Below are 26,538 nucleotides of genomic sequence, written 5' to 3'. Positions count from 1 at the left end.
CACTAGTGGTGGGGGTGTAAGGGGGCAACTGGGGAGATGCTTTGAAGGTCAATGTGCAGGAGGGTGAAGGGGAGACTGGTCAGTCCACCAGGGGTCCTTGAGCGGGCTGGTGCGATAGTTCCCCTGTTAGTGTACTACGCACATGCCAGAATCGGACCTTAGGGGAGAGTTCTTGGTGACCTACACGGTTGCAGAATGATGGACGCCATCTGTCTGGTCTAGGTTCATGTTGGGGGAGGAGGGTTTTTGTCTTGTTGGTTGTATTGGATTAATTTTGAGCGGACCAATAAGTGAAATGTTCCACTGTTCTCTGTGGTGTTAAAATAATGTTTCATCTGATACTTGTTGGAACAGTCAATAAAAAGAGTTTAAAAAAAATCAACAACATGTGAAGGGAAAAAGCAAAAGTTTTGGGGGACTACCACCCTAAGGCTGACCAGTCTAACAGGCTCGCTCATTCATTGTACACCAATGGAAGTTTTCTCACATGCCGCTTTTTTGTCTTTGGCTGCAGAAAACGAAGCGAGTAAAGTTACTTCAATTGACTTATACAGAAAGGAAGAATCAAGTGGTCAAGTCTGAAGAAATATGACAAAAGGACTGCTTTCTAACATTCTGACAAATTTTTCTTGAGAGATTTGGGTACAATATTTAAAAGGGTAAGAAGGGAAGAAGGGAAGAAGAAAGGGAAAGAAGAAAAGGAAGAAAGAAAAAAGGGGGTTGAATATTGTGCACCGTGGACAATGTATTTTATTGGGTGGCTATAATATGATAAATATATGGTTATATAAGGATGAAAGGTGTTTTTATTTATGGTTTCAATGTTTGCAATGTAATTAAAGTTCTTTTTTTTCTACCGAATACAAATACATTAAAAAAAGAATGCCCACAATATATATAAGCGTTACAACAAACAAATGATGGACGGAATGCTGACAATGCAGACATTCTCCCCCAGTCAAGAGATCTGGGTTAAATCCATCGTTCTTTTGCCCACTACGCCACCCCAGTTCAGACATGGCCATATGCAAATCAGTCTTGACCCTGTGCCTCATGGGAACAGTCCAGCCCGAACTGCCAAGCCATGTCTTCCCTGGACCGGAATCAAGCATCCTAGGACCGGTTTCTGGCTATCAGCCGTCATCAGCCAGGATAGCTTGACTCCACGATGGATTTAACCCAGATCTCTTGACTGGGGGAGAATGTCTGCATTGTCAGCATTCCGTCCATCATTTGTTTGTTGTAACACAATATATATAAACCAATTACAGAGGAATGCAATAACGTGTGTTGGTACTGAAACTCTTGCAAAAATACTCAGTGCAGAAGTCTCCATATCTTCAAGGCCTTAGGAACAAAAAGGTATTTCAGATGTGGCACTGTGTGCTCTGCACAGTGTGTGGTAGCAATGTATCAAGCCTGGGTTCTGAATGCACTGACACTGTTAGTGCTTTCATTCCATCAGTGTACACTGGCACAGTCTTTGCTGCAAAACACATAAGCAAGGCTGAGAAAGCTTGTCCCAGCACTCTGGCATAGCTAGTGGGTCTGGCTTGTAAATTAAAATGCTGGATGCTTCTATCCACGCTGTCACTGTCCTGGGACAGATATCTCAGTGGTCTGAGAGACTTCCAGGAACCACGGTGAGCCTCAGGGCCCATGACATCTCAGCACTGGGCACTGCTTTGCCTGAGCTGCTGGTGAGCAACAAGTGCAGGCCCCATGGCCAGGCTGCACTCCCAAAAGCTGAATGAAGTCAGCTATTAAATAACAACACCTATTGGAGGGTGGAGGTCAAGATCAAAATTAACAGTCTGGTCAGTTTCAGGACAAGGCGAATTAGATGAACCTGTAGCACTTCCAAATTAATTGTGACAGAGGGAGAGGATGACCTTACTGACATGCGAGATACAGTCCGAAGATGTTGCAAGTTCAAATGTAGGCCTCAAAGTCATCAGTATTCTGTGCACATGTGCCAAAATTGAAATAGTTTTGCTTTTGCTGAGCAGAACAAATGGCAAATCTACTGATGGTGAAACTAAAAAGTTCTGGGCCTAATTCATAAAGAGCCTCTGCATTCATGGCGGAGTCTCTGTAGCCGTGGAGGGATCTCCGCACAGCGGTTTCTCATAGCGCACACCCCGATGTGAGTGTGGAGATCCCGCCACGACTGCAGAGCCTCCGCCACGAGTGCAGAGGGTCTTTGTGAATCAGGACCTTATTGTTTGGATACTTCCATTTTTGCACATACTTGTTGAAACATGTTTGAACCAATATATCACCACTTTTGTATGATTATCTCTGATTATATTTGTCTATGTTTATAGTTTTGCAATCTTGTGTCTTTTGATGGGTTTGTTTTTAGGCTCTGGTCAGTTAATAGCCATTTTATTGTCTATATCTACTGTGTTCAGCTTATTTGTAAAGCACTCTGATACTCCAGGGTCTTGTAGATACTATAAAACAAAAACTCAATACATAAATAAACCACCATTCAAGGTCCTTGAAGATGGCAAGAGACATCATGGTTCCAACACCATAGTGTAGACTATCTGGATCCTATTGAGAGGAGGAATATCAGATCCACCGCTATAAGATAATCTTGTCAAGCACATGTCAAACAATCATGTGGCCATGTTGTCCAGGACTATAAATGACTTTTGGGTCACTATTGATTTTCTTTAGGGTTGTGAAGTGACAAGACTGAAGCATGAAGCATGAAGAGGAGAAAAGTAATGTTTTAGGCTGGCAATATTTCATACAGTGCCAATAAACTATAATTGATGCTTGGGCTCTAGGTAGAACTCTAAGAAATTCAGGAATCTTTCTTGATCCAAAATATATATCATGATGTCAACAACAGACTAACTTCTTATTTTAATGTAGGACGAGAAGTTCTCACACTGATGAATATTTTCCTTCGAAGGAGGCAGAATTTTAGTGAAGACCTTTGGAGCAGATGTCCGGCTGCAGGAGAATACTTTGAACAGGTAACGAATGAACTTGCCGGTCTCTCAAGTGCTAAAAGTGTTTGTGTGTTGGGAGAGCTGGAATATGGTTGAGAGCTTCTAGTTTGTCTATTGACAAAGCAATTACCCGAGGTCACCTTGAGAGCTAATTCCCTGCAGAGTGAACATTTTATAGTAATCGATCCTATTGATATACACCATTGAGTTTGATGATATATTACAGAATGGAGCAAACTCCTCCTCCCAACTTCACTTAAGTGATAAGATAATGGCTCGCTAAAACAACTAATCCACTAATTCCTTGTGGATCAACTTCTACTTAAGATGGTTCTTGGACCAGGAGACAGAAAGATCATCAATCTAGTGAATGATTTGAGAACTCTAAAGAATATCCCTTCTAATTTACTTCCAGACCCATTGATCTGAATCATATTCAACCCAAATGCCCAAAAATGATTGGAGCCTGTCCTACCAATCGCAGAAGATGGTTCTGAGACAAAGAGCGGGCAGTTCAAGCATAGCCAAGATGTATGGTATGACCTAGAAAAACATTCACAGACTTTCTATAGAAAGTTGGGCCCTTGGATAGAATCTCTGACTCTTGAAGGAAATAAAAACCTATAGTATCATTGGTGGCTAACCGGAAAACGTTTCTCTAAGGAAAAGTGTTTACTGCAAACAAAATCTCTAGTTTAAAGAAGGACTGTTTGGGTAAATAAATAATAAAGTAGTAGAAAATGTTTGCTGTGACACTCTTCTGTATACTGACAGCCGACCTCTAATTGCATGGTCCACAAGCTCTTACACAATATAATGGAAGGTCAATGAAAAAAAAACATGTCAAAAATGTTTAGCTAACTCAGCCAATGTTGAAAAAGTAAGTTTCGCACAGTACTTTAACTTTCTCCTCAAATGAAGCTGTCATTACTTTCATATAACCTCATAGATGACAAGCTAGGTAACCTCAATGTCTTGACTGCAACTAATTAATTTAATTTGCCCTGGACCGAGTTAAGTGGACTTTGTCTCGAAAAACATGCTTGTTGTTAATCACAATTTGCCCTTTTTAGCACCCAAACATGTACCCAGAAAACTGCAAAACAAATCAATATGTACAAAATCGAGTTGCTACAAAAATCAATTTTTTTTGGAAGAAAAAGCACTTTAATATAAAATCCAATTCACTCTTACAGAAAATAGCAATTCCGTCTTGTGAAAAACAATATTTGTAAAGAAACAGAATGGTTTGGAAAAGAAAGGGGGTCCATGATCATAAATGTAAATTCAGATGAAATCAGGAAATCTTTCTACATTTTTGCTAAATTCTCAATTTGCAGACACAAATTGAAATATTCACCCAGCCAATATTTCTGACATTTCATATCAAAGCACCAAGGATATCGTCAATGTCATTGTTGCTGCCATCACAAATGAAAACTCTTAAGGGGCGAATACGAGTCTGGCAGTCCACGGACTGCCAGACTCGTGGGGGCCCGGCGGCGGAAGTCTCCCAACCGCCCTATTACGATTAGGGTGGTCGGACAGACATTGCCCCACCGCAGCTACCAGGGAACCCCGTGTTGTGGAGGTCAGGATGCATCAATATGCTTGGTGGGACCGCTGCGGTCCCACCAGGCATATTAGGAGTTTCCTCTCTGCCCCGGTTTTCATGGCAGTTCTTCCCCCATGAACACCCTGGCAGAGAGGACACAAAGGGGGCCCTACAGTGCCCCTTTGAGCCTCTACACCCTGGGGTGCATGAAGTGGGCACAACATGTGCACCCCTGTGTGCATGCACTGAGTACCTGCACGGCATGGACTTTTCATTCTATACTGTTCAGGGACTGTTTTTGGCATTCCCATTGCAGGGCCCATTTTTAGAGGCAGGATGAAACTCTTAATCTGGTGGTTCGGCCTGACCACGGCTTTGGCGATGCGACAGCGGGGCCGACTCAGTGCTGCACCGCCAAAGTCGTAATCAGGCCCCAAGTAAGAGAGTTGATGGTTAAATTAACAAATATACAAACACAAAACCCCATATCCCCACTGTAAGTTATACAGTGTCTTTCCACTTTGCTCCTAGGAAATTCCCAGCACATGTTAAACCCAGAAATAATGATAAGAGAATAATATGTAGTTTTAAAAACTCAATGCCACAATTACTGCAAGTGGAGAAATACTTCAAAGTAGTTGAACTACTCAACTCACCTGCATTGACTCTCAGCTTCCATTTGACTCTTATTACTGGATAAAACCAGTAGTAATTATGTGTCAAGGTGTTTAATCGTTTTTGAAAAAATGGGTCTATATTTCAAAAATACTTCAAAAGAATAATTTACTGATGTAAGTAAGTGAACCAAACACTTTCTGGGCAATCACTGGAACAGGAAGTTGAGAATTGGAGCACATTATCAAGCAGTAGCAGAGTGGTCATTTTCTGTAGGAAATTATAATGACATATTAAACACAAAATGTTAAAATGTTTATTACCAGATTGAGCATCGTTAGTGATTCTGTTCTGTTGTCGGTCACAGATCCACTGATCGCAGCATTTTCCTGGCAGTTGCACACGCCTTGGTGACGGACAATCAGGAGTGGGCAGTTGAATATTGTCACTGCAGAGATGAGTGCAGGTGACACCCCCATCAGAGCACAGACATTGCATCTTGCAGGTTGGTTGAAAGACCTCGCCATTTTTGTAGGTTTTACCATCAATCTCACAATTTTCCTCCTCTTCATCTGTAATCAATGTTACAGATTTTAGTGTAATCACAGATAAAAAAAAATAAAAAACTTGAGTTGCCTTTAACAGCAGACTTCTCTTCATAAACATTACTCTAACCATTATCCCCGCTGGACACATTTGATTTCGGCGTGTAATAATTATTTCAAATTAATGTGTTTTCTGACAAACATATACTAACTTTCTCACTTAGAACGGTTCTCCAGTCTTCTGGATCCAGGGCTCCAACTGCAGGGGTGAAAACCCTGTATGTCAATGAAGAAGTAATCTAAACAAGCATTTGCAATGCAATCGGTCTCGCCTTTGGGACCTTATATGTATTTAGCTATGCAGCACATTAGCCTGGGTTCTGAAATATCTACTGTTCTTTAACATGGAGGGAAAGTAAGCACCAAACTGCGTGACACGCCAGGTATGGGAACACATGGAGAGAAATGTTCCCTTTCAGCGGGAACTGGTATAGTCCAAAGCTCTGCTTTTAATATAAAATCAGGGCCTTCGATGGTCATATCACTGACAATACAAGATTTGAAATAAATATTACTGTCTACGGGTGCTCCTGGAAGACAATTTCTATGGACTGGAATCTAGAGAATGCTAAAGTGATTCTGGTATTTTACTGACCTCTGCTGGTCGTTTTCTATCAAGAAAGTTAAATAGAGGCAGTTGCCAGAAAAATAAAAAAAATTAAGTCCCTCAGCAGAAACCAATTCTGGTATTTTACTGACCTCTACTGTTTGTTTTCTATCAAGACAGTCAAATAGAGGCAGTTGAACAAGCAGAACGCAATTCTGGTATTTTACTGACCTCTACTGGTCGTTTTCTATTTAGACAGTTAAATAAGGGCAGTTAAACAGAAAAATATACCCTAAACGGAAGCAGACAAGTCCTAGGGCTGATCTCCAGTGCCCACAAAGTACATACATATATAAGTATATACGAAAGTATATACAAGAAGTCTTGAATGCTCGACCTCAAAAGGAAGGAACACACATGGAAAAGCTATTCAAAGGGTGAGTATATAAAGTGTAAGACACAACATGTTTTGGCAAAGTAACCTTAATAGTAGTAGTAATTGATAAAGACTGCTATGCCAAAACACGACGTGTCCTTCACTTTACATATATACCCTTTGTATAGCTTTTCCATGAATGCCCCTCTCCTGTTTTGGATTGTGTTTTAAATAAGATTTGAAAGATATATTTTTGAAACTTTTTCAATTTCAATCAGAGGCGGTTAAATAGAGCTTGTCAGAAACAAGATATGTGCCAATATTTGACAGTTGTCCCATCCGCCATATTTCAAGTGCATATCTTCCTATACCCTAAACAGGGTAGTAAGTACATCTGACACCTTGTCAGTGGACTCTAAACAACTGCAGAAATAAGTTCATTATTTTGAAATGGTTGTTAAAAACCATATTTGAAAGAAGAGAAATTAAATGTATCCACTAGTTAGTAGAACAAGGTTTGACATCTGCCAATTATGTAATAGTTGGACATTGCTTAACCTGTAACTGAAATAAAAGTGTGTGGTGCATACATTGTTATATAGGGTATGCCTCAGTCAGAGGTTTTCCCCTAGAATAACACACTGGCAATAGGCAGCATCCATAAACTTAAAATCAGATTATTTTTTCCTTTAACTTAATTGTAAGAGTAAATACTTAAACATGACTGGAGAGACAGGAGCATCTTCTGTGAGAATAGTTTTAAATGCACTGAGAATTTCTTCAACTGAAATAACACACAATAGCTGGGATTCTAACAACCTAGGAAACCTGCCCAGGCATAATGCTGTTGCAAATCTACAGTAAAGGGTTCTAAACCTGAAGTTATAGGAAATACAACTTCCCATATTAAGTCAATATGTTAAGAAAATCTCCACTGATTTAAGCTTGGCCTTGCGTGAATTAAGGAGAAAGTTTTTTGTTTAGCTGTAACTTGTAAGAAATCTAATTTAAAGAGAGGGTTTCAAAAGTATGGCGTAAGCAGATCTCTGCAAGACAATGTCACAAATATCCGTTTCCAAGGCTACTTTTCTTTAACAATCTGCTCAAGTGAGAACTCTTGTGGAGCCCGGCACTAAGGGGCATATGTTCAAGTCCCTATATCCATCACAACGTCACTTTTAGTAACCTTGTGGTGCAAATAGGGGTTTCGCCTTATTTACAAGTCAGCATTAAGCCACTTAACGTGGCTTAACGCTGCCTTGTAAATAAGGCTCCCTTTCGTGCTATGCTTAGCGTGAAAGGGGAGGGCAATGGGTGCTGCTGTTGGCATTTCACCTCAACACACATTGATTTTGACGCTGCCCCCTATTTACAAGGGCTGCGTATATAGGAGGCAGCACCAAAATTAAGTCCAGGAAAAACCTGTTCTTAATTTGGCGAAACGAGGAGACATGTTTTATATCTCCTCGTTTTTTCTATTTCCAAGTGTGCTGCTTTGTGCAGCACACATGGAAAAAGCAAAACGCCTTGGATTGTTTATGTGTAGGAAGGTGACCCTTCCTGCACATAAACAATCCTTAAAAGAAATTACATTTTGTAACTTACATGTGTGCTGCATTAATAGAAGTGACAAAATGGCATTTCAGGATTGTTTATGTGCAGGAAGGGACAACTTCCTACACATAAACAATCCTTCCATGCACGCAGACACCCTTGCACTTTGATGCAAAGGTGCCTGCGTTGGCGCTACACTGCTAAGTGTAATGCCAGTGCAGGGGTAAACGCAAGCCTGCACCATATCCTTGTAAATATGGCGCAGCCTTGCGTTTCTGAAGTGGTGGAGTGAGGAGTTAAGCCATGACGGCTAACGCCTCACTCCGCCACTTCCTTGTACGTTTGCCCCTTAATTTGACCTTAATGTTGATGAAGCTAGGCACTATAAATGAAACATCAAAAGAACAGCATTAAAATTGTCAAATCTTTTAAAAGAAACATTCAAATGGATGGCAATAGAAGGTTTATTTTTGATACTTTGTTTAGTGTCATTCCCACAAGATGAATAAAGTGCATCATAGTTCCAACTGCATATCAAGCTAAGAAAATACATAACTGAAATGCACTCCTCTTTTAAATCATATTTTCATGTTCTCCTTCTCTCTGGAATTTATTTTATTTTTACTCACCTGGCCACAAATATTCTTGAGAGTATCATAACCAGTACACTGTAAACATGCCTAACTAACATTATACTATAAGAGCAGTTTTTTGGACTCTTCTGGGAGGATTTCTTAGGTTCGAGATTAGCTTGGCTGAAAAGTAGTTGAAAAAGTGCTCATGTATTGAGATTCTGAAGCTTAAATGGTGGGAATTTATTCATCATGGAGCTGCTTTCCAAAATTTAAATTTTAAGGATTCCACCTTTCCCTGGGAATGATCAGGATAACCAAATCAAATGTAAACTACTCGAATCATAAAGATAAACCATCCTGCAAAGTAATAAAGTCAACAGTCTGTAGGACATAAAAAATATCAGAAATTGTTTATCGAGTAATACCACAAGGCACATTTTCATATATAAAAGTGGTGCTAATTTTCCTCAAGCTGGATAGTCCCATTACAGAGGTGGGCTATTGTTTACATTTTAGTTAAAATTAGATATTATACCCACACCCTTAAGTTTTCATTATTTCCCACTGACTTAGAGAGCCATAAGGGGAATCTATATTGTGACCAGAGACTAGACCATACCTTTTGACCAGTGACCTTAACTTCTCCATGAACCTGACAAAGTTCCCAAAGACCTCCTCTTCAGGCATCTATCATATAATGGATCCCACTGATCTCAAGTTTATTCTCTATCAAAGCAAACACTTAATATAAAAACCGTGGCATGGGGACACGTGCTAGAACATAAGAGAACTAACACAGGGTTCTCTGCAACACTGAAAAATAAGGAATAGATGTTTCTTTCCATTTGAGATAATGAATTGCCTCTGCCTTCTGGTCTAAAAGAATGCAGCAATCACATACACTTAGGCAATGATAATCCAAGCTGGGTAACAAGAAGATGCTCCCAACCCCTCCTGTGATCTTTCCCAAGGACAGACGGAGCATCAAGAAGGTACTCACGCCAACACTCGTAACTGGTCCAATTGACAAACCATGTTCTACTCAGTTGCTCCATCAAACCTCAAGCTATCCTCCTATAAGCAGTAGAAGTTCCATGACAACATTTCCTCAAGGTATTATGAACCATAACAACATCTGGTTATGTCAAAATAAAGCAATCTTGGGTAATCAACACCATTGCAATGCTCATGTCCTAAAGTACCTTTGCAAAATGTTTCCTAAATCAGTCATGCTCAGTTTAGGCTATTAGTCTACACTTTACATATGGACTAATCTTTGCCAGTTTGATGGGGCGGTAAATACTGTCAGAATTCTTGCATCCTGCTACCAGGTAATGCCCCGGATGGTCAAAAGGGGTTCTACCTTTTACTGTATTCCCACTGAGTCTCTGCTGATGTATGGGCTTTCTTTCTGCTCAGTTTTAAGACCAATTCATTGTTCCTGTGCCCTTTGCACATACTTGATTCCTAATTTAATTTTTTATCTATTATAGCTGTTTCTGTTCCTGAAAATGCTTCACTGTTACAGCTGATTATGTTACTGACTCTTGTGTTGGTGCTATAACTCTTTTCGTTTTCTTAAATTATTGCACTTTTTGCTACCACTACTTCAGCTTAAGAACCCTGCTCTGGTGCTATGCTTCTCTTTTCTAAGAATCTGTGCAGTTTTATATTTTTTTGTCATTTGCTTAGTCTTTTTTGTGCGGTGGCTCTCCGTCTACTTTTTGCTCAGTGCCGGTTTCGAATTGAGAGCAAGTGTTAGGAGCTAGCTTGCCAGTGCCCACCACTTCCTCATTGATTTCCAACTTTAGGTTACAATAGCTGGGTTCTTGCAAAATCATGTCTTGCTGGAGACCAGTGCCAGAACACAATCGCAGTCAAAATGTGGCTTACAAAGGTCCCCAATTTAAGGATTACATGTTATACCTAACATTTTTTGAGTTCACGGCCTTTAATAACATTATTAGTTTAAAGACTGTCACATTGATTATAAACAAATTGTGTTACAGGCCCAGTGCACTGCAATACCTTTACAAACGATGTGAAAGTGAGAAATAGAGTTTTAATGCCACTGTGCCTTATAGTAACACACAGGGGGTTTTGATTACACAAATCATATACATCCTTTTGAAAAGAGATATGCCAGTGGTGCCATGCCTAAACAATAACGTGATGTTAGTCTCACATAATATGAAAATGAGACTGCACATATTACTTTTAATGCAAGTTCTCAATCACACTTTCAAAATTTCATGTATACCTCCATGGGGGTAAAAAGCCACTAGTAAAGAAGTTCTCACGAGGTTGGGGACAAAAACAGATTTTCATGATATTCATGCAATAAAGGGCGGAGAGGATACTCTGTCGCAATAGCAACAAAGTTCCCTCTCTGCCAAACTGAAGGTCCGTTCACCTCATTTGTAATCGGACAGACCATCGGTATGTCGATGGTGGAGAACAGTTTGGCATAGAGGGTATTTCATTGCTGCTGCGACAGAGTCCCTCTCCCCCAAACTAAAGGTCCTCTCACCTCATTTATAGTCGGGCGGACCTTCAGTATGTCGATGGTGGAGAACAGTTTGGCATAGAGGGTATTTCATCGCTGCTGCGACAGAGTCCCTCTCCCCCAAACTAAAGGTCCTCTCACCTCATTTATAGTCGGGCGGACCTTCAGTATGTCGATTGTGGAGAACAGTTTGGCATAGAGGGTATTTCATCGCTGCTGCGACAGAGTCCCTCTCCCCCAAACTAAAGGTCCTCTCACCTCATTTATAGTCGGGCGGACCTTCAGTATGTCGATGGTGGAGAACAGTTTGGCATAGAGGGTATTTCATCGCTGCTGCGACAGAGTCCCTCTCCCCCAAACTAAAGGTCCTCTCGCCTCATTTATAGTCGGGCGGACCTTCAGTATGTCGATGGGGGAGAATAGTTCATCCCCACCGGCAAAATACACCACCAAGCGCCCAACAGAGTTAGGGCTGTCAGAGGTTGGGCCATGTGGCCGCTTACCCTATTTAGAGTGGGAAAACAAGCGGCCTGCTTTTACTTTCCCTCAATGCCAGTTTAAACCTGGTGGTGAGGCGCAGTGAAAACTGTAAAATTGCCTCCATATCATGGGAGAAACCTCCCATGGTGAGGAATTCGTAGCTATTTCTATTTCCAGAAAGAAAATCCTGCCATGGGATTTTCTTTTTGAAAATAAAAATAACATTGAAACTTTGGTGTATGGCTCCATCATGTTGACAGATTTGTCCCACATATTTTTGATGCATTTACAAGAACCACTGGACCGATGGACATCTCAAACTTTGGCAGCCAGAGACTCCCTTAGGGCAATGGCATAATTTACTCCATTGCCCTGACAGAGTAAATATGTGTCCGCCAAACTCTAAATCAAGCCCAAAGTTATGTACAATGAATATAAACGGAAAGAAATTCTTAGGGTCCAATTTAGAGTTTGGCAAACAGGGTATGCCATTGCAAGTGATCGACTCTGTCAGGCAAACCCTTGATGCACCCGCTTCATTTAGAGATGGACAGACCTTAAGTTTTCCATTGATGAACCCCCGTTGCCATTATTGATGGAAAACTTCTTTGTACTCCCTTTCTGGCCATTGGAGGAAAGACATTACACCGCACACCTTTATGCTTCTTAAACTTCAAAAGCCAGCAAGTAATGAGAAAGCCATTTATGTTTGCCATTACTATATACACAGTATAATGATACAATAAATGCTTACAGTTGCAAATGCCTCCTCTTCCTATGTAACTGGCAGTATAATCACAATAGAGTCCTTGTTCATGGTGGCACACATACACTTGATTACAAGCTTCGCCATACTGCCGGGCACATATCCTGCAGCACCCACAGCCATCGCGAACTAGAGGGACCCCAGGGGCACAGCGAGGAGGCCCCCAGGGGCAGTAGCATTGCTCATGGCAGAGCTGTGCACAGGTCTGCAAAGAAAATACAATTTACAGGTTTAATCATATTTCAGTTGACTTTCCTGGAAAGGTCGCCAGATGAAAAATAATCTCTGTGCCACAGTGTACCCATGCTCTTTCCTGGCCAGTGACCTCATTAACTTACACCGGAATAATTTGCTCCTATCTTCAGCGTGACATTTAATTTCTCTGTCAACTTTGCAAAACAAATACATCAGCTAGCTAAAGACTGTAATCACCACCGTGCTAAGCTTGAAACAGTAAATAAATCCTGGAGCCCAAAATAATTGTAGGTGTGTGTGGTCCAGGACCATAGCTATGCCCCCCACACACATTTCCAGCACTGACACCTCCCATTCCGCACCTCGGCAAAAAAAATGTATAAAGCATCTTTTTTCACATTGTCTTTCCGTTCTACCCATTCTAAGAAGATTTTTAGAATCAGCTTTGAAGTGACAAGTGAGAAAAATTAAACGTTATGCAAATCTCACAATCGCATACAGCAGACAGCAGTACTAGACAAATCCAATAGGCCTGCATAGAAATCCAACTGCTCCATTACATATAGATATTATGATCAACATGTTATACCATCTTACTTGCTCAGGTCACAGACAGCAGAAATATTACCATACAAAGGTTTTCCAATATAGATGGTGGAATGCCTCCACAAAAGTCTTGAAAGAACAGCCATAGCAACATGCATCCACCTCTCCTCTCCCTCATTGAAATCTCCTCCACCCTACATCATTCTCTCTCACATCAGAACAGTTTCATGCCTCTGTAATCTCTTCTGCCTCTCTAATGTCCCTCTCACTTTAATATATTTTCTAAGCTACTTTAGACCTGCTCTTTAACAGTGATAAAATACAGAGGTTATGATTATGCAGCAACAAGTGCAGTAGTTGTTCAAGAGTTGTTGGTGCTTGAAAACAGCACAGTAGATATATTTACAAGTGCAGCCACAAGCAAGCAGGAGTAAAAAAATATACATTTCCTTACTTCTTCTAATTTTGGAAGCCGCAACAAAGGTACCTGCTAGCCCACATCCCACGTATCTGTCTCCCTGTTCCAGGGCAGTGGAATTTAGCTCTAGTTGCCAGTGAGTTACACATAACATGATTGCATATTTGAAGGACAGCACTGCACAGTCAGAATCTGCACAACAACATTTTAAGACTACATTTGTTTATATTACATTTATTGCATATATTACATATTTTACATTTAATAAGCAATGGGCACACTGGGCAGTCAGTCACAGTCAGTGACCTAATTTACTCACTTGTCATTCTCTTTACAATATTGTATCATGCAAACAGTGTCAACAGCAGCAAGAGAACAGGCCCACTGAGGTTCAGGTGAGGCATCTAGCCTCATTACTAGCAAAGAGGATACATTTAGCACTCATCTCCACATTCTGGAAACACTTACAGCAGCTGATGTGTCGCCTTCAAAGGTGTTCAACAAGATGGAGGGAACTCCCATCCAGTTCAAAAGATTAAGCCACTCAGGGTGGGGAGGACTTTCCCTCACAAGCCTCTGAGAAGATTTTCTTCCCCAGTTGCATTGCAATGATCACAGCCTACATGCTCATGACCATTTACACCTTACGAACAGGTGTGCTGATGAGAAATCAGGGGTACACCAATTAGACAATTCTTGAGAAAAGAACCAGCAGAGAATAACAAATGGGAGATAGCGACGTCCTCTGTGTGTGGCATTCACGTTCCATTTTGCAAATGTCATCCTTACAAAATAAGGGCCTCCTTTACAATATTTTGAAGCACGGCAGCACAGCAAGCCTTCCTGCTGTGCTGCTGTGCGTCGAAATAAAAGGGTAGGAATGCGCCATATCTAAAAGATAAAGCACACTCCTGTCCTTCTCCCCTGCGCCAGTGCACAAACATCAGACGTGTGCCAGCGCAGACACCCTTGCATCATTTTGCAAGGGTGCCTGCACTAAGGGGATGATTGTGCCTGCCCTGGCGCCCGCAGGGTGCCCTAGAAGGGCGGGCCTCTAGTGCCAGCAAGGCACCAGCCCACCCCCCTTCCTCTGATTATGGGGACCCCTCTGGAGGAGTCCCCCTACTCAGGCAGCCTGTGGCTATGGCGCGCGGGGCGCGTCATTTCCATGGCGCGAGGAACCGGGGGGAGGTATATAGGCCTCCCCCACCCTCTATCCTTCGGGCGGTTGTGGGCCTGAACAACCGGGGGCTTGCCTTGCTACGCTCCGCCCTGAAAGGGGCTTGAGTAATAAGGGACCGTGATCCGGGAAGAGGATCACCGAAGGGGCAGCACAGATGGGGTTCGCCCCGGTGCTGCTTTGCTCATCAGGCGGGCAGGCGGCCCAGTTGGTTGCCTACCCTTGGATCGCCCGTAAGGTAACCCACCATATTACATAACGGCGTATGTAATAAACCTGCAGCAGTTTCTTACCCAAACAAAATGTGTGTGGTGTGTTTTATTTATGCGTAGACATGCATGCTACTGTGGGGGGGAAGGGGAGTGTTGCCTCCTGCTGGCGCTATGTTTTTGTGCAGGAAGGGACACCTTTCTGCACAAAAAAAATCATTAGAGGCATTTCTTCTTTCTATGGGTGCGGCAGAATGCAGCACGCATAGAAAGAGGAAAAAACATAGAGAAATAAAAGTAATTCTCCTCATTGCGCCTTCTCACGCCTCCCCTGGTGAGGCGTAGGATTCTGACACATTCCCAGGTTTACAAAATGTTGCAAATCTGGGAATGTGTCACGTTCCATGGATGTTGCGTGGGAAAACCCACAGCAACACCCAGGGCCGGACTGGGACCCGAAACCGGCCCTGGCAAACTGCTCGGTCGGGCCCCCCTTGTGGGGGAGGGGGGTGCAGCCGAGCTGTTTGCTACGGCCAATTTCGGACGATTTTGTTACAGGGGGCCAATATTGCCGGCCTCCGGTAACAAAACGACCCCCCGGGGCCTAAAACTGGCCCCTAACCTGGTGGCCTACCGGGGAAACGCTGGGTGCCCGCTACGGCCTGTCCGGCCCTGGCACCACCCATGGAACGCGCCTTTCATGCAGAGTTATGCGTGAAAGGGAAACAAATTTACAAGGCCATGAAAGGTCAAGCAGGGTGACTTTACATGGCCTTGTAAACATGGGGAAGCCCATTGAGCTGTCGGTGCATCAATAAAAGTGACGCACCGGCAGCGCAATGGGCTTGTAAATAAACCCTTAAATATGCACAAATAGGTGTGTGTGTCCATAACAACAGGGGTACCAATGTTATTCTCAGTGGGATGTCAGAATACTATACACAGATTAAGTATATCGAAATAACATCACTGGGATTTGTAGAGCGCACTTAACACTAGTGTGGGTATCCAGGTGCTGTCCATAGGCATGGGGCGATTCAGTTATTTGCCCAGAATCACAAGTTGTTGAGCCGATGCCGAGACGAGAACCTGGCTCCCCACACCGACGTTGGGCGCACTGGCCGTTAAGCCACATCCTCTCCTGCAGGCTGTACGCAGAAGTAAAGTCTGACATATATATTGAAGCCCAAATATCATTTACAAAAATATTGTCCAATTATGTGTACATTTTCTGTTACCAACTCCAATTGGGTGATATTTATGTAGACTATAGTTAAGCCACAATATTTATGTCAGAAGATATTCTGACAACGATATTCTGAAAACACACATTTGCACTGCACACTAGTTGTGATGATCACAATTCATACTGTAGAAAGTTATGCACATCTGTTTGAGAGCAATCCAAACTCTGCAAAAAATAGTAAGTAGAAGGAGGCCCTCTCTGCTGCAAGTCTATGGAAATCATTTATATGGGAAGGAGGTAGGCGGCACCCTAGGTTGCAACTTCAGCATCCCAAAAACTGTAACTGTGGTGCCATCAGGGATGGACTTTTGCACAGAGTTTTGGTGAATACCCAGGTAAGGATACTTAAGTTCGCGCTTATAAAACTCTGCCAAAAAAACAAATAGAAGAAGGATCTTCTCCCTTATGGCCCACAGGACTAAGAAAGAAACCTAGAAACTGTTGCCATTAAATAAAAATGCCAGTGGAACCATTAGGGACAAAAGAAAAATGGGAGATGGAACAGATACCCACTGTGTCAGCGAATATCTTTACGCTCACTACTCGAATACTCCACAAGTAGGGTTGAACTTATGGCATTCTTTTCTCCAAGATTTGAATAAATGAACAAGACAACGAACTTTTCCTTGTGTTGAGATCATCCTAAGAGCTGGTCTTCATTTAAGTGCAGTTGAATTGTGGCACCGCAAAGCAATATTTATAATGCTTCGCTGTGCGGTAGTGCTAGGCTCTCCATCCCCTCCCCCCCCCCCACGGATGCTTTTAAAGCAGTTGTTCATTCACAAAATAGATTATATTATACTTTACACCACTGCATGAGCCCCTTAACAACCCTGGAATACATTTGCACCATTGACTTTAATGACATGCTTAATTTGCAAAAACAAATTTAAGTGCAGAGGTGCAACGCTCGCCTAGGATCAAAATAAAAGCCTGAATGCCAGCACTGCTGAATGATGAGATAGTCCTGAGTCCATCTCATACCTCTTTTATCCACCACACCAAGGGAGTAGTAAGAAAATTAAAATACCCCTCACTTTGAACCAAAGCTCTTACGGCACCAAGCAAACGAAGCAAATTATTACAACCCCACCCTGAAGAGGTCTCTTGTCTCTTTCATCCAAGCATCTATCCATTCATCTTCTCATCCTTCCATCCACCCGCTGATAATCACCATCTCACCTTTACATTCTGTATCCATTCAGTCCTTCATCCAACATTCAGTCTATCACGATTCCGTCAATCCGTCTGCCCATCCATATCCAAACCAATCCATCTATCTTCAAACCTATCTATCAAACATATCCATCCCTTCACTCAGTCATCTGTACTTTCACTGATCCATTCCCCTTTCATCTATCATCCATCCTTTTGCTCAGCCATCCTTTCACTTATCCATCCTTCGTTCAATTATCTATCCTTTTGCTCTATACAGCCATCCTACCTTTCACTCAACCATCTATCCACCCTTTCACTCAGGCATCCATCCTTTCATTCATCCATCAGACTCTTCGACCAATCCATCTACTCATCATACATCCATTTACCCTTTCACTCATCCATCCATCCTTTTACTCACTCATCATCCATCCACCCTTTCACTCATTCATCCATCCATTCACCCTTTCACTCATTCATTCATCCATCCACTCATTGATCCATCCCATTGTTCACCCATCCATCCTTTCTCCAATCATCCATCCATCCTGACATCCATCCACCCACCCTTTCACTCATCCATCCATTCATTCACTGTTTCACTCATCCCTCTATCCATCCTTCCTCCTTTTCAGTCATTCATCCTTACAGCCATCCTTTCACCCATTCATCCATGCATCTATCTATGCACATTTTCACTCACCCATCCATCTACCATTTTACTCACAAATCCATCCATCCGTCCTTTCACTCATCCATCCACCCTTACATTCATCCACTCACCCATCCTTTCCTGTAGCCATCCATCTATCCTCCCTTTTATTCATCCACTTACATACATCCTTTCGCTCATCCAGCCATCCATCCATTATTTCACTCATTCATCCACCCTTCCAACCTATCCATCCAGCCTTTCACTCATCCATCCATCCATCCATCCATCCACTATCCATTTACCCTTTCACTCATTGTCCATCTTTTCACTCACTCATCCAGCCATCAAGCCACTGTTTCACACATCCATTCATTCATCCTTCCTCCCTTTCAGTAATCCATCCTTACATCTGTCCTTTCACTCATTTATTCACACTTCTGTCCATCCACCCATTCACTCACCCAACCATCCACCATTTAATCCATCTTTCCTTCCACTCACTCACCTTTCCACCTTTTCACCTTAAGTATAAGCCTTTGTCTGCCAAGTTTCACACAGAAAAGGCCCATGAAAAAATTCATCCTGCTGTAGCTGCTAATGCGGGGAAGGGAGAGGTGTCAACACCCCTGCATTACACTACACTTCCTGCCTCTTTCTCTCACTCTTGCAGGTTCTTTTCTACTTAAGTCATCCACTTCCTATTTTTTCTCCCTATTCTGTTGTTCTCTCATGCTCAGGGTCAAAGTCTGGCGATGAGGTTAAGTCCCGATTCTTAAAAATTAGTGTCTGTGTCAACCACCTGCACAATTGGCACAATTTAAGCACTGATTTTATTGTCACTTCTGTATCACACAAGTGCCTATCTCATTCTTTACACTTCTATCATAGGTCTATCAAGGCTTCTAGCCCTTAGTCTACACATAGGAAAGCGTCTAAAAGATACACAGCAATAAACTTTTAAAATCCAGTCATATATGCGTCAAAATCTGATGTCACATTCATCTGCCCTTGCCAAGAATAACATCCCCACAATGGAAAATGCATCAGTAGGTGGGTAAACAGGCCATTGTTGCGCTGTTTGTAAAGACCAATCAAAGTAAGTACCCGCCCACCTTGCAAGAGGGCAAAACAGAATTGTGCGAGTGCTGGAGCAGGCCTGAAAAACAGCACTCACCCAAATGTTCTAAGGAGACTACAGTGAGTCCCAACCACTGCCAGGATATCCTACAAAACCCTTAAAAATGTAGTGTAAAGTCATCCTCAGGTCCCCAGTACACCATATATCATGGTCAAAACATGTCTTCTCTCATTCAGCGTGATCTGCAGTTAAACTTTTGGATTTTACTGAAATATTCAAAATCTTTCAGACTTTTGAAAGGAGTGGACTTCCAAAATATGACTCTGTGACCTGTAACAAATTATCCCTCTTGCTCCTAAATTGGCCGAGGTCTTTAAGACACTGGACAAGACACGGCTGTGGCCCACCTCCAATGCAGTCATCTCTTTGGTAAAAGGGGGTTCTTATACCTGAAAATGCTTTATTGCATCATTAAGATTTTTGTCCTCTACAGATATTCATTGCAAGGTGGGTAGATGTGAGTGGTCCTTCAAACACCCTTAGCTTTTAAAAACACTATTGGCCTTTGCACTTTTCACAATATCAGGCGAATATGTGTAATTTCTTCACTGTTCTTAAAAATCACATCGAAATCAGAGCTCTTTAAACCCATATTGCAAGCATTAAATTTCCCTAATTGAAATGTGAAAATTGCTTTTTGACAAATTGTAATACATGCCTTTTGTCTTTCCTTTGATGTTTTTCTAATCATGTTAATTTATTGTAATAAACGTGTTAGCGTGTCCTGTTCCATATGGAACTCAGTTCTGGCACCATTAGTATGACGACCTTCTCCTCTAATGGCAACAAAATGGATTTGTGCAAAGGCGCTGTAGTCTATCAGCCCTTCTGATAATGTTGGGCTCCATTGTCAGGGTAATGCTAGCTGCATGAAGTCATTACACGGTTCCAATCTGCAATAACTTCCCGGTCCTTTCCTATTGCCTGCTCCAATTACTCAGTGTCCATCTTCTGATCACACCCTCAAAATCGTAAACCAATTCGCTATGTCTCCACTTGCTGGCATACATTCATGCAAGGGTTACTTTATGGTGCATGTATTGATTTCCAAGAAATCCTTGAATTTTCTTTAATATCAAGAGTGTCAGTAAAATGGCAATATTTTTGCATCAGAACTTCATACCGCCCACCCAGCTTTGTTTCCACAAAGGACATATCCAGAAGGGCATCTCCCGCTAAAATCTGGGCTATTCTGGGCAATTTAACAACACCCTTAATTGATATTTTACTACTGGTGGCAGAACTGGCGGTGTTAGCGGAGTGAGCATGGCGGAATTCCTGCACATTGGAATAACTATAAATCAATAGTTATTCTGCGACCAGCGTCATTACACAAACCAACATTTTTGGCAGATTTTATATTACTACCAATAATCTTGCCTTTAGTATTATTCTGACCTACATACTCCAGGTGCATCTTTAGGAAGGTTTAAGTCTTGCATTAAACTGTGGTACACTCTTGTGGTAACCTTAGCAGTCCCAGGCTTAGCAGGAGTATACACATGTTCTACTTTTAGACTCACCCACACACACACTCAGTCACACACACCTAAACACACACACATATGCATGTTTCATATAACAAAATGTTAAAGTTAAAGATGTTAATGTTAAAGAAGTTGAAGTGAAAAAAGTATTTATAAATGAGATTAAAAATACTATGTAAAGCCTTTACTTCATTCCTAGTCCCCTTTCTTAAATATAACACTCCACGTAGGGATTACAAATGCTTACCTTTGTTAAGATGCACATAATTAAGACGAAAACAAGCACCCTTTGAAGTCCACACTTCTTCGTTGATTGTGACATATTGAACTGTCCGACGCAGACTTCGGGAGTTTAAATATAGCCCTGTGTTTTCAATTTTCCCACATGCTCAATGGGAGCTAGACGGTATTTATAACCTTCCTACAGTGATGTCACTTTCAGGCTGTAATACAAACACGAACAGAATTGGACATCCCTCAAGAATGTTCCTCGTTCAACATTCCTTCGAACATTTCCACTGGCTTCAAAGCGACAAGGCATAACACGGCCAGCGGGTCCAGATGGGGGCTGACTGCACGATACTTACTGGGACAGGATATTCCACTTGTAAACTGAATTTAAAATGAAATAATCTCTTCAGAAACCCCCCACTGTGATCTGCACAGAGGAAGGAAGAAGGTACTGACAGTGAGTGGCCAAATGTACAAAAAAAAGTTGTTTGTGTAGGTGTGGGAATGTTCAATCCAGGGCTTAATTTGAGCCGGTGGATACTAGTGGGGGGCGCCGGCACTCATTTTTGTAGACTGGCACTTATTTTTCCTCACTGTATATTTCTAAGAGAGGGAAAGCATCAAAACAAATATAGAGGAGAAGGAGAAAGAGAAAGACAGAAACCGGTCACAAAGGGAGAAAGCAGGAACCTGCAAGAGTGAGGTAAGGGGGTAGGGAGTGGCTTGTAGTTGACTAAAGAGGCATGAGGCAGATTGCAGACTACAGAGCCTACAGAGCCGTTAGTATCTTTAGTATTCGGCGCTCTGACATGTACTAGCGCCCGCCGCAGGCTTCTGAGCAGAGTTTCGAGCACTGGCACTCATTCAAAATTAAGCACTGGTTCCATCTTTTACTAGGCTCACCTTTGGGAATATGCCACTGGTGTAGCGAGCGTGCCATGGGCCTGAAATTGTGTCGCCCTTGCACTGTTTTGGTACTAAAAATACCACTTATTTAAGTGCATAGAGCCCCTAAAGTCCCCCCTACTCTTGTGCAGCCCCACTCCACTTTCTACACTATTGATGGCTAAGCCCCTGGTATGTACCAAAGCTGTGCCAGGTCTTTGCCTGACACCACCACACTGCGTGTGTCTTGGAGACGAGCTGTGTCACAAGTAGGTTTAACAGACCCCGCAAACGAATCATGCCCATCAGTGAATCATTTGAAGAACCATTGACAGCCAAGGTTTAAAACTGTCAATCAAAACTCCTGGGTTGATTAAAAAATAATAACACCATTAAAACCAGATGCAACCACATGATATTGGAAAGTCAACTACCAAAATAGTGTGAATGTAAATATATATAAGTAGGTTTAGATTTACTATCAATAACTTCACATATGCATACCCTAAAGCTATACATATTGTAAATCTGTATGTCTGTGGAGTTAGGAATAGTAAATCATTGGCCAGGCCTGGCGCCCAACCCTCTGCAGGTGGCCAACCCCAGGGGCGCATTATCCTCGGCTCTGTAAAGTGTAGTTGGCCGCAGAGCTAGGCCACCGGCCAGGACTTGTCCCCAACACTTCACAGGTGAAACTTCCCAGCTGGGCACAGCCTTTGGTCTTGAATAGTGAGGGGTTTGCCAGTCCTAGACTGTGGCCCGGCCCTGCTCCCACCAGCCGGACTGACCGTAGCGGGCATCGAGCGATTCCCCGGGAGAATGGTAGGGTGGGGGCCGGTTTTGTTACTGGGGGCCGGTTTTGCAGCAGTGGTGCAATACCCACCCCCAGTAACAAACACAGCCATGGCAGGCCTGACAACATTGCCAGGGCTGCTTGGGGTTCCCAGTCCGGCCCTGGCTCCCACCATTCTCTGTGCAACCTACCCCCCCATTTTAACATTGGCCAAGCACAACTGTGCCCCCAAGCAGGGGGACATGCGGAAGAAAGGAAGTAGAGAAGGTGCACTGCAGGCTTGGCTCCAGAGGCATGTCCAAGGACAGGCCGAAAAAGGGAATAGGGGGAGTGCATGGGAGGTCTGGCCATGGAGACATGTCCAGAACACAGGCGGAAAAGAGAAAACAAGCCATTTTATGGCCGGGCTGTGGCAAGGGGGCTAAAGCTGTTGCATAGAAGGCCTTGCTCCAAGAGCGAACTCAAGCAGAATGAGTGAACCAGACCGCTGCAGTGCAGGTCTGGCTCCGGCGACATATCCGGTTCGAGCATCGATTCGATACATGAAATGTCTCTTGAGCGCGGATTGATTCGCAGGTCACCCCACCTCTAACGCTGCCAGATCGTGCACCGTGGGCATGCAGGCCTCGATACCACATACATATGATATTCCTCCCTCACTCACACACAGGATGAGCCGGAACAAACAGGCGCGAGTTTCATGTTAAAAAATCTGCCAAAACAAAGCATATTTAAAATTCAGCCAATGCTGAAGGGCAGGGCAGGACACGGCACAAAGCCGGACGTACATTTAATGTGAAATAAGAGCCGGAATCGCTCTGCTGACCGACTCCTACCTTCAGGTGTGCTTTCCCTCTTACTCCATTTTTAGGTCTCGCGAGCCAAAGGCTCGAAGAGACATTTTATATCTGGGCTTTACAAAGTGCTGCCGTGGCCTAAAGCTACAGTGCATGTGGGCGGGCGCGCGCGCCGCGCTTTCTTTAACTTTCACGATCACTTTCAATTTCGCGGCCGCAGACCCAGCCTCCTCTGCCAGCACACCCACAACTGGCAACATTACTAGCGCTTGTTTTTCTTTAGGTCTGACCCGAACTGGTGTGGGCGGGAGAAAAACAACAGGGTACTTGGTCAGCAAACTTCGAAGAGCACAGTCGAATACCTTGAGGCGCACCCCGATCTCACCTGCAGTCTGCCAAGGTTTATTGATGCTATGATTTGTCTGCAGCAACTGCAAAAATGGTCTTTTTTAATTTTATTTTCATCATGGATTTTCCCTCCTTTAGAGTCGCACCTCTGCAGGCTGCAAGCACCGCATTCACGCTGCTTCCTTCTTCCAGCCACGGCAGGGGGAGCATATTAGCCCGCTACACCCGCGATCCTTCTCGCACTGCGCCGCCTCAGCTCGCGGAGACCGGGCTCCCCGGGCGGTTCCATCCCTGCAGCCGCGCGCGTTCCTCGCAGGTCGCTCGGGCCTTGCTGCTGGCACTTTGCTGGCACTTTGATCATTTTGAAATCCGCCGCAGTCCAGCTCGGGCGCCCTCACCGCACAGCCAGTCTTCATTTATAGTTTGATTTCTTCGTTTTGTTATGTTTTTTGGGGGAAAAATATCAGCAACCGCTGACTTCCACACTAGACCCCGGCCGGCAGACCAAGGCTGTGCCGCGCTGGCGTCTCTGGTTTGGCCCCTTCACTGCAGCCTCATGTGCAGCGCCCGCCCAACTCACCGGCCCCGGCCCGCCGATGCAGAGCCCAGCGAGTGCCAGCGCCTCAGTGTCACAGCTCAGGAGGATCAGGCTGCGAAGTACCAGCTCACCGCTCCGCCCGATCAGAGTCTCCTGGGCTGTGTGCCTCCCGGGCCTCACGGTCTCCTAGGCCCGGCGCCGCTCTGTCCAGCTGCACGCCGCACGCTGCTGCACGCCTCACACTGCTGCATGCCACACACTGCTGCACGCCGCACACTGCTGCACGCCACACACTGCTCCACGCCTCACACTGCTGCACTCCACACACTGCTGCACGCCTCACACTGCTGCTCGCCACACACTGCTGCACGCCGCACACTGCTGCACGCCGCACACTGCTATACGAAACACTGCTGCACGCCTCACACTGCTGCACGCATCACACTGCTGCACGCCACACACTGCTGCACACTGCTGCACGCCGCACACTGCTGCACGCTGCACACTGCTGCACGCCGCACACTGCTGCACGCCGCACACTGCTGCACTCCGCACACTGCTGCATGCCTCACACTGCTGCACGCCTCACACTGCTGCTCGCCGCACGCTGCTGCACGCCGCACGCTGCTGCACGCCTCACACTGCTGCACACTGCTGCACGCCGCACACTGCTGCACGCTGCACACTGCTGCACGCCGCACACTGCTGCACGCCGCACACTGCTGCACTCCGCACACTGCTGCACGCCTCACACTGCTGCACGCCTCACACTGCTGCTCGCCGCACGCTGCTGCACGCCGCACGCTGCTGCACGCCGCACGCTGCTGCACACTGCTGCACGCCGCACTCTGCTGCACGCCGCACACTGCTGCACGCCGCACACTGCTGCACTCCGCACACTGCTGCACGCCTCACACTGCTGCACGCCTCACACTGCTGCTCGCCGCACGCTGCTGCACGCCGCACGCTGCTGCACGCCGCACGCTGCTGCACGCCTCACACTGCTGCACGCCACACACTGCTGCACGCCGCACACTGCTGCACGCCGCACACTGCTGCACGCCACACACTGCTCCACGCCTCACACTGCTGCACTCCACACACTGCTGCACGCCTCACACTGCTGCTCGCCACACACTGCTGCACGCCACACACTGCTGCACGCCACACACTGCTGCACGCTGCACACTGCTGCACGCCACACACTGCTACACGCCACACACTGCTGCACACCACACACTGCTGCACGCCACACAGTGCTGCACGCCACACACTGCTGCATGCCGCTGCACGCCACACACTGCTGCACGCCACACACTGCTCCACGCCTCACACTGCTGCACTCCACACACTGCTGCACGCCTCACACTGCTGCTCGCCACACACTGCTGCACGCCACACACTGCTGCACGCCACACACTGCTGCACGCCGCACACTGCTGCACGCCACACACTGCTGCACTCCACACACTGCTTTTATGCAAGTTTATGATACTGACGTTGTAAATGACAATGCCTTTTATTTGTTTTAAAACCAAAACATAAATAAAAGGCATTGTAATTTTACAATGCCAATAGCTCAAACTCTTATAAATGCGAGACCTATTGCATTGTAAATGCTTGTTGAACTTACTTCTTATGGGCCTCTAACAAAAGAATACAGGCTCATTATTTCCCCCGCTCAATGACTTCATCTTGGAGTGGCTGTCACTAACCTGTCAAATGTCTGTCACCCAATAGGGAATCCAATGAAAAGCTCAGGCGTTCCCCGTTACAGAGTAAGCCGATTCACGGCGCCATCTGTCTACATTTATAATACATTGGGTAGCAGCAACATGGTATACTGAACCAATGCCGCATTGTCAAACCAGAGAGGTCTATATTGTATTTGAAATTGTTTAAATATATATCATTTCTCGTTGACCTGTCTAACAGATTTTCTTCTCTATCATTGTTTAGCTGTGAGAAGTGGAGCAAGCACCTCCGAGATGCTCCATTTGCACCTCATCAGAGCAGCAAGTTTCAGCAGCATGCCACTGGACTTGCCCTTTACCTCCCTTTCTTCCAGCCTGCACTACAAAGAGTAATTCAGCGCCTCTTTATGTAGTGCCACCCTCATGTGACCTACGGAGCCAATAAACCTCTCAATATTGGAAGTCCAGCCCAGGC

The 26,538-nt window shown here is 44.4% G+C and overlaps 1 protein-coding gene across 1 annotated transcript in view; it reads right to left on the bottom strand.

Moving 5' to 3' along the window:
• CCN5 (cellular communication network factor 5) overlaps window positions 1-21,160 on the bottom strand; it is a 167,594-nt gene extending 146,434 nt beyond the window's left edge. Inside the window, exons 1-3 of the mRNA XM_085619336.1 lie at window positions 21,025-21,160; window positions 12,534-12,750; window positions 5,460-5,708 (exon numbers count right to left, since the gene is read on the bottom strand). Of these exons, the coding sequence (XP_085475462.1) occupies window positions 5,460-5,708; window positions 12,534-12,750; window positions 21,025-21,099 (541 nt within the window). The 5' untranslated portion in view covers window positions 21,100-21,160. The remainder of the gene's footprint in view (window positions 1-5,459; window positions 5,709-12,533; window positions 12,751-21,024) is intronic.
• Between the last annotated feature and the right edge of the window lie 5,378 nt (window positions 21,161-26,538).

The sequence above is a fragment of the Triturus cristatus genome, chromosome 7 (genome assembly GCF_964204655.1).
Source record: "Triturus cristatus chromosome 7, aTriCri1.1, whole genome shotgun sequence".
Classification (NCBI taxonomy): domain Eukaryota; kingdom Metazoa; phylum Chordata; class Amphibia; order Caudata; family Salamandridae; genus Triturus; species Triturus cristatus.
This window is presented reverse-complemented; position numbering and strand designations above follow the sequence as displayed.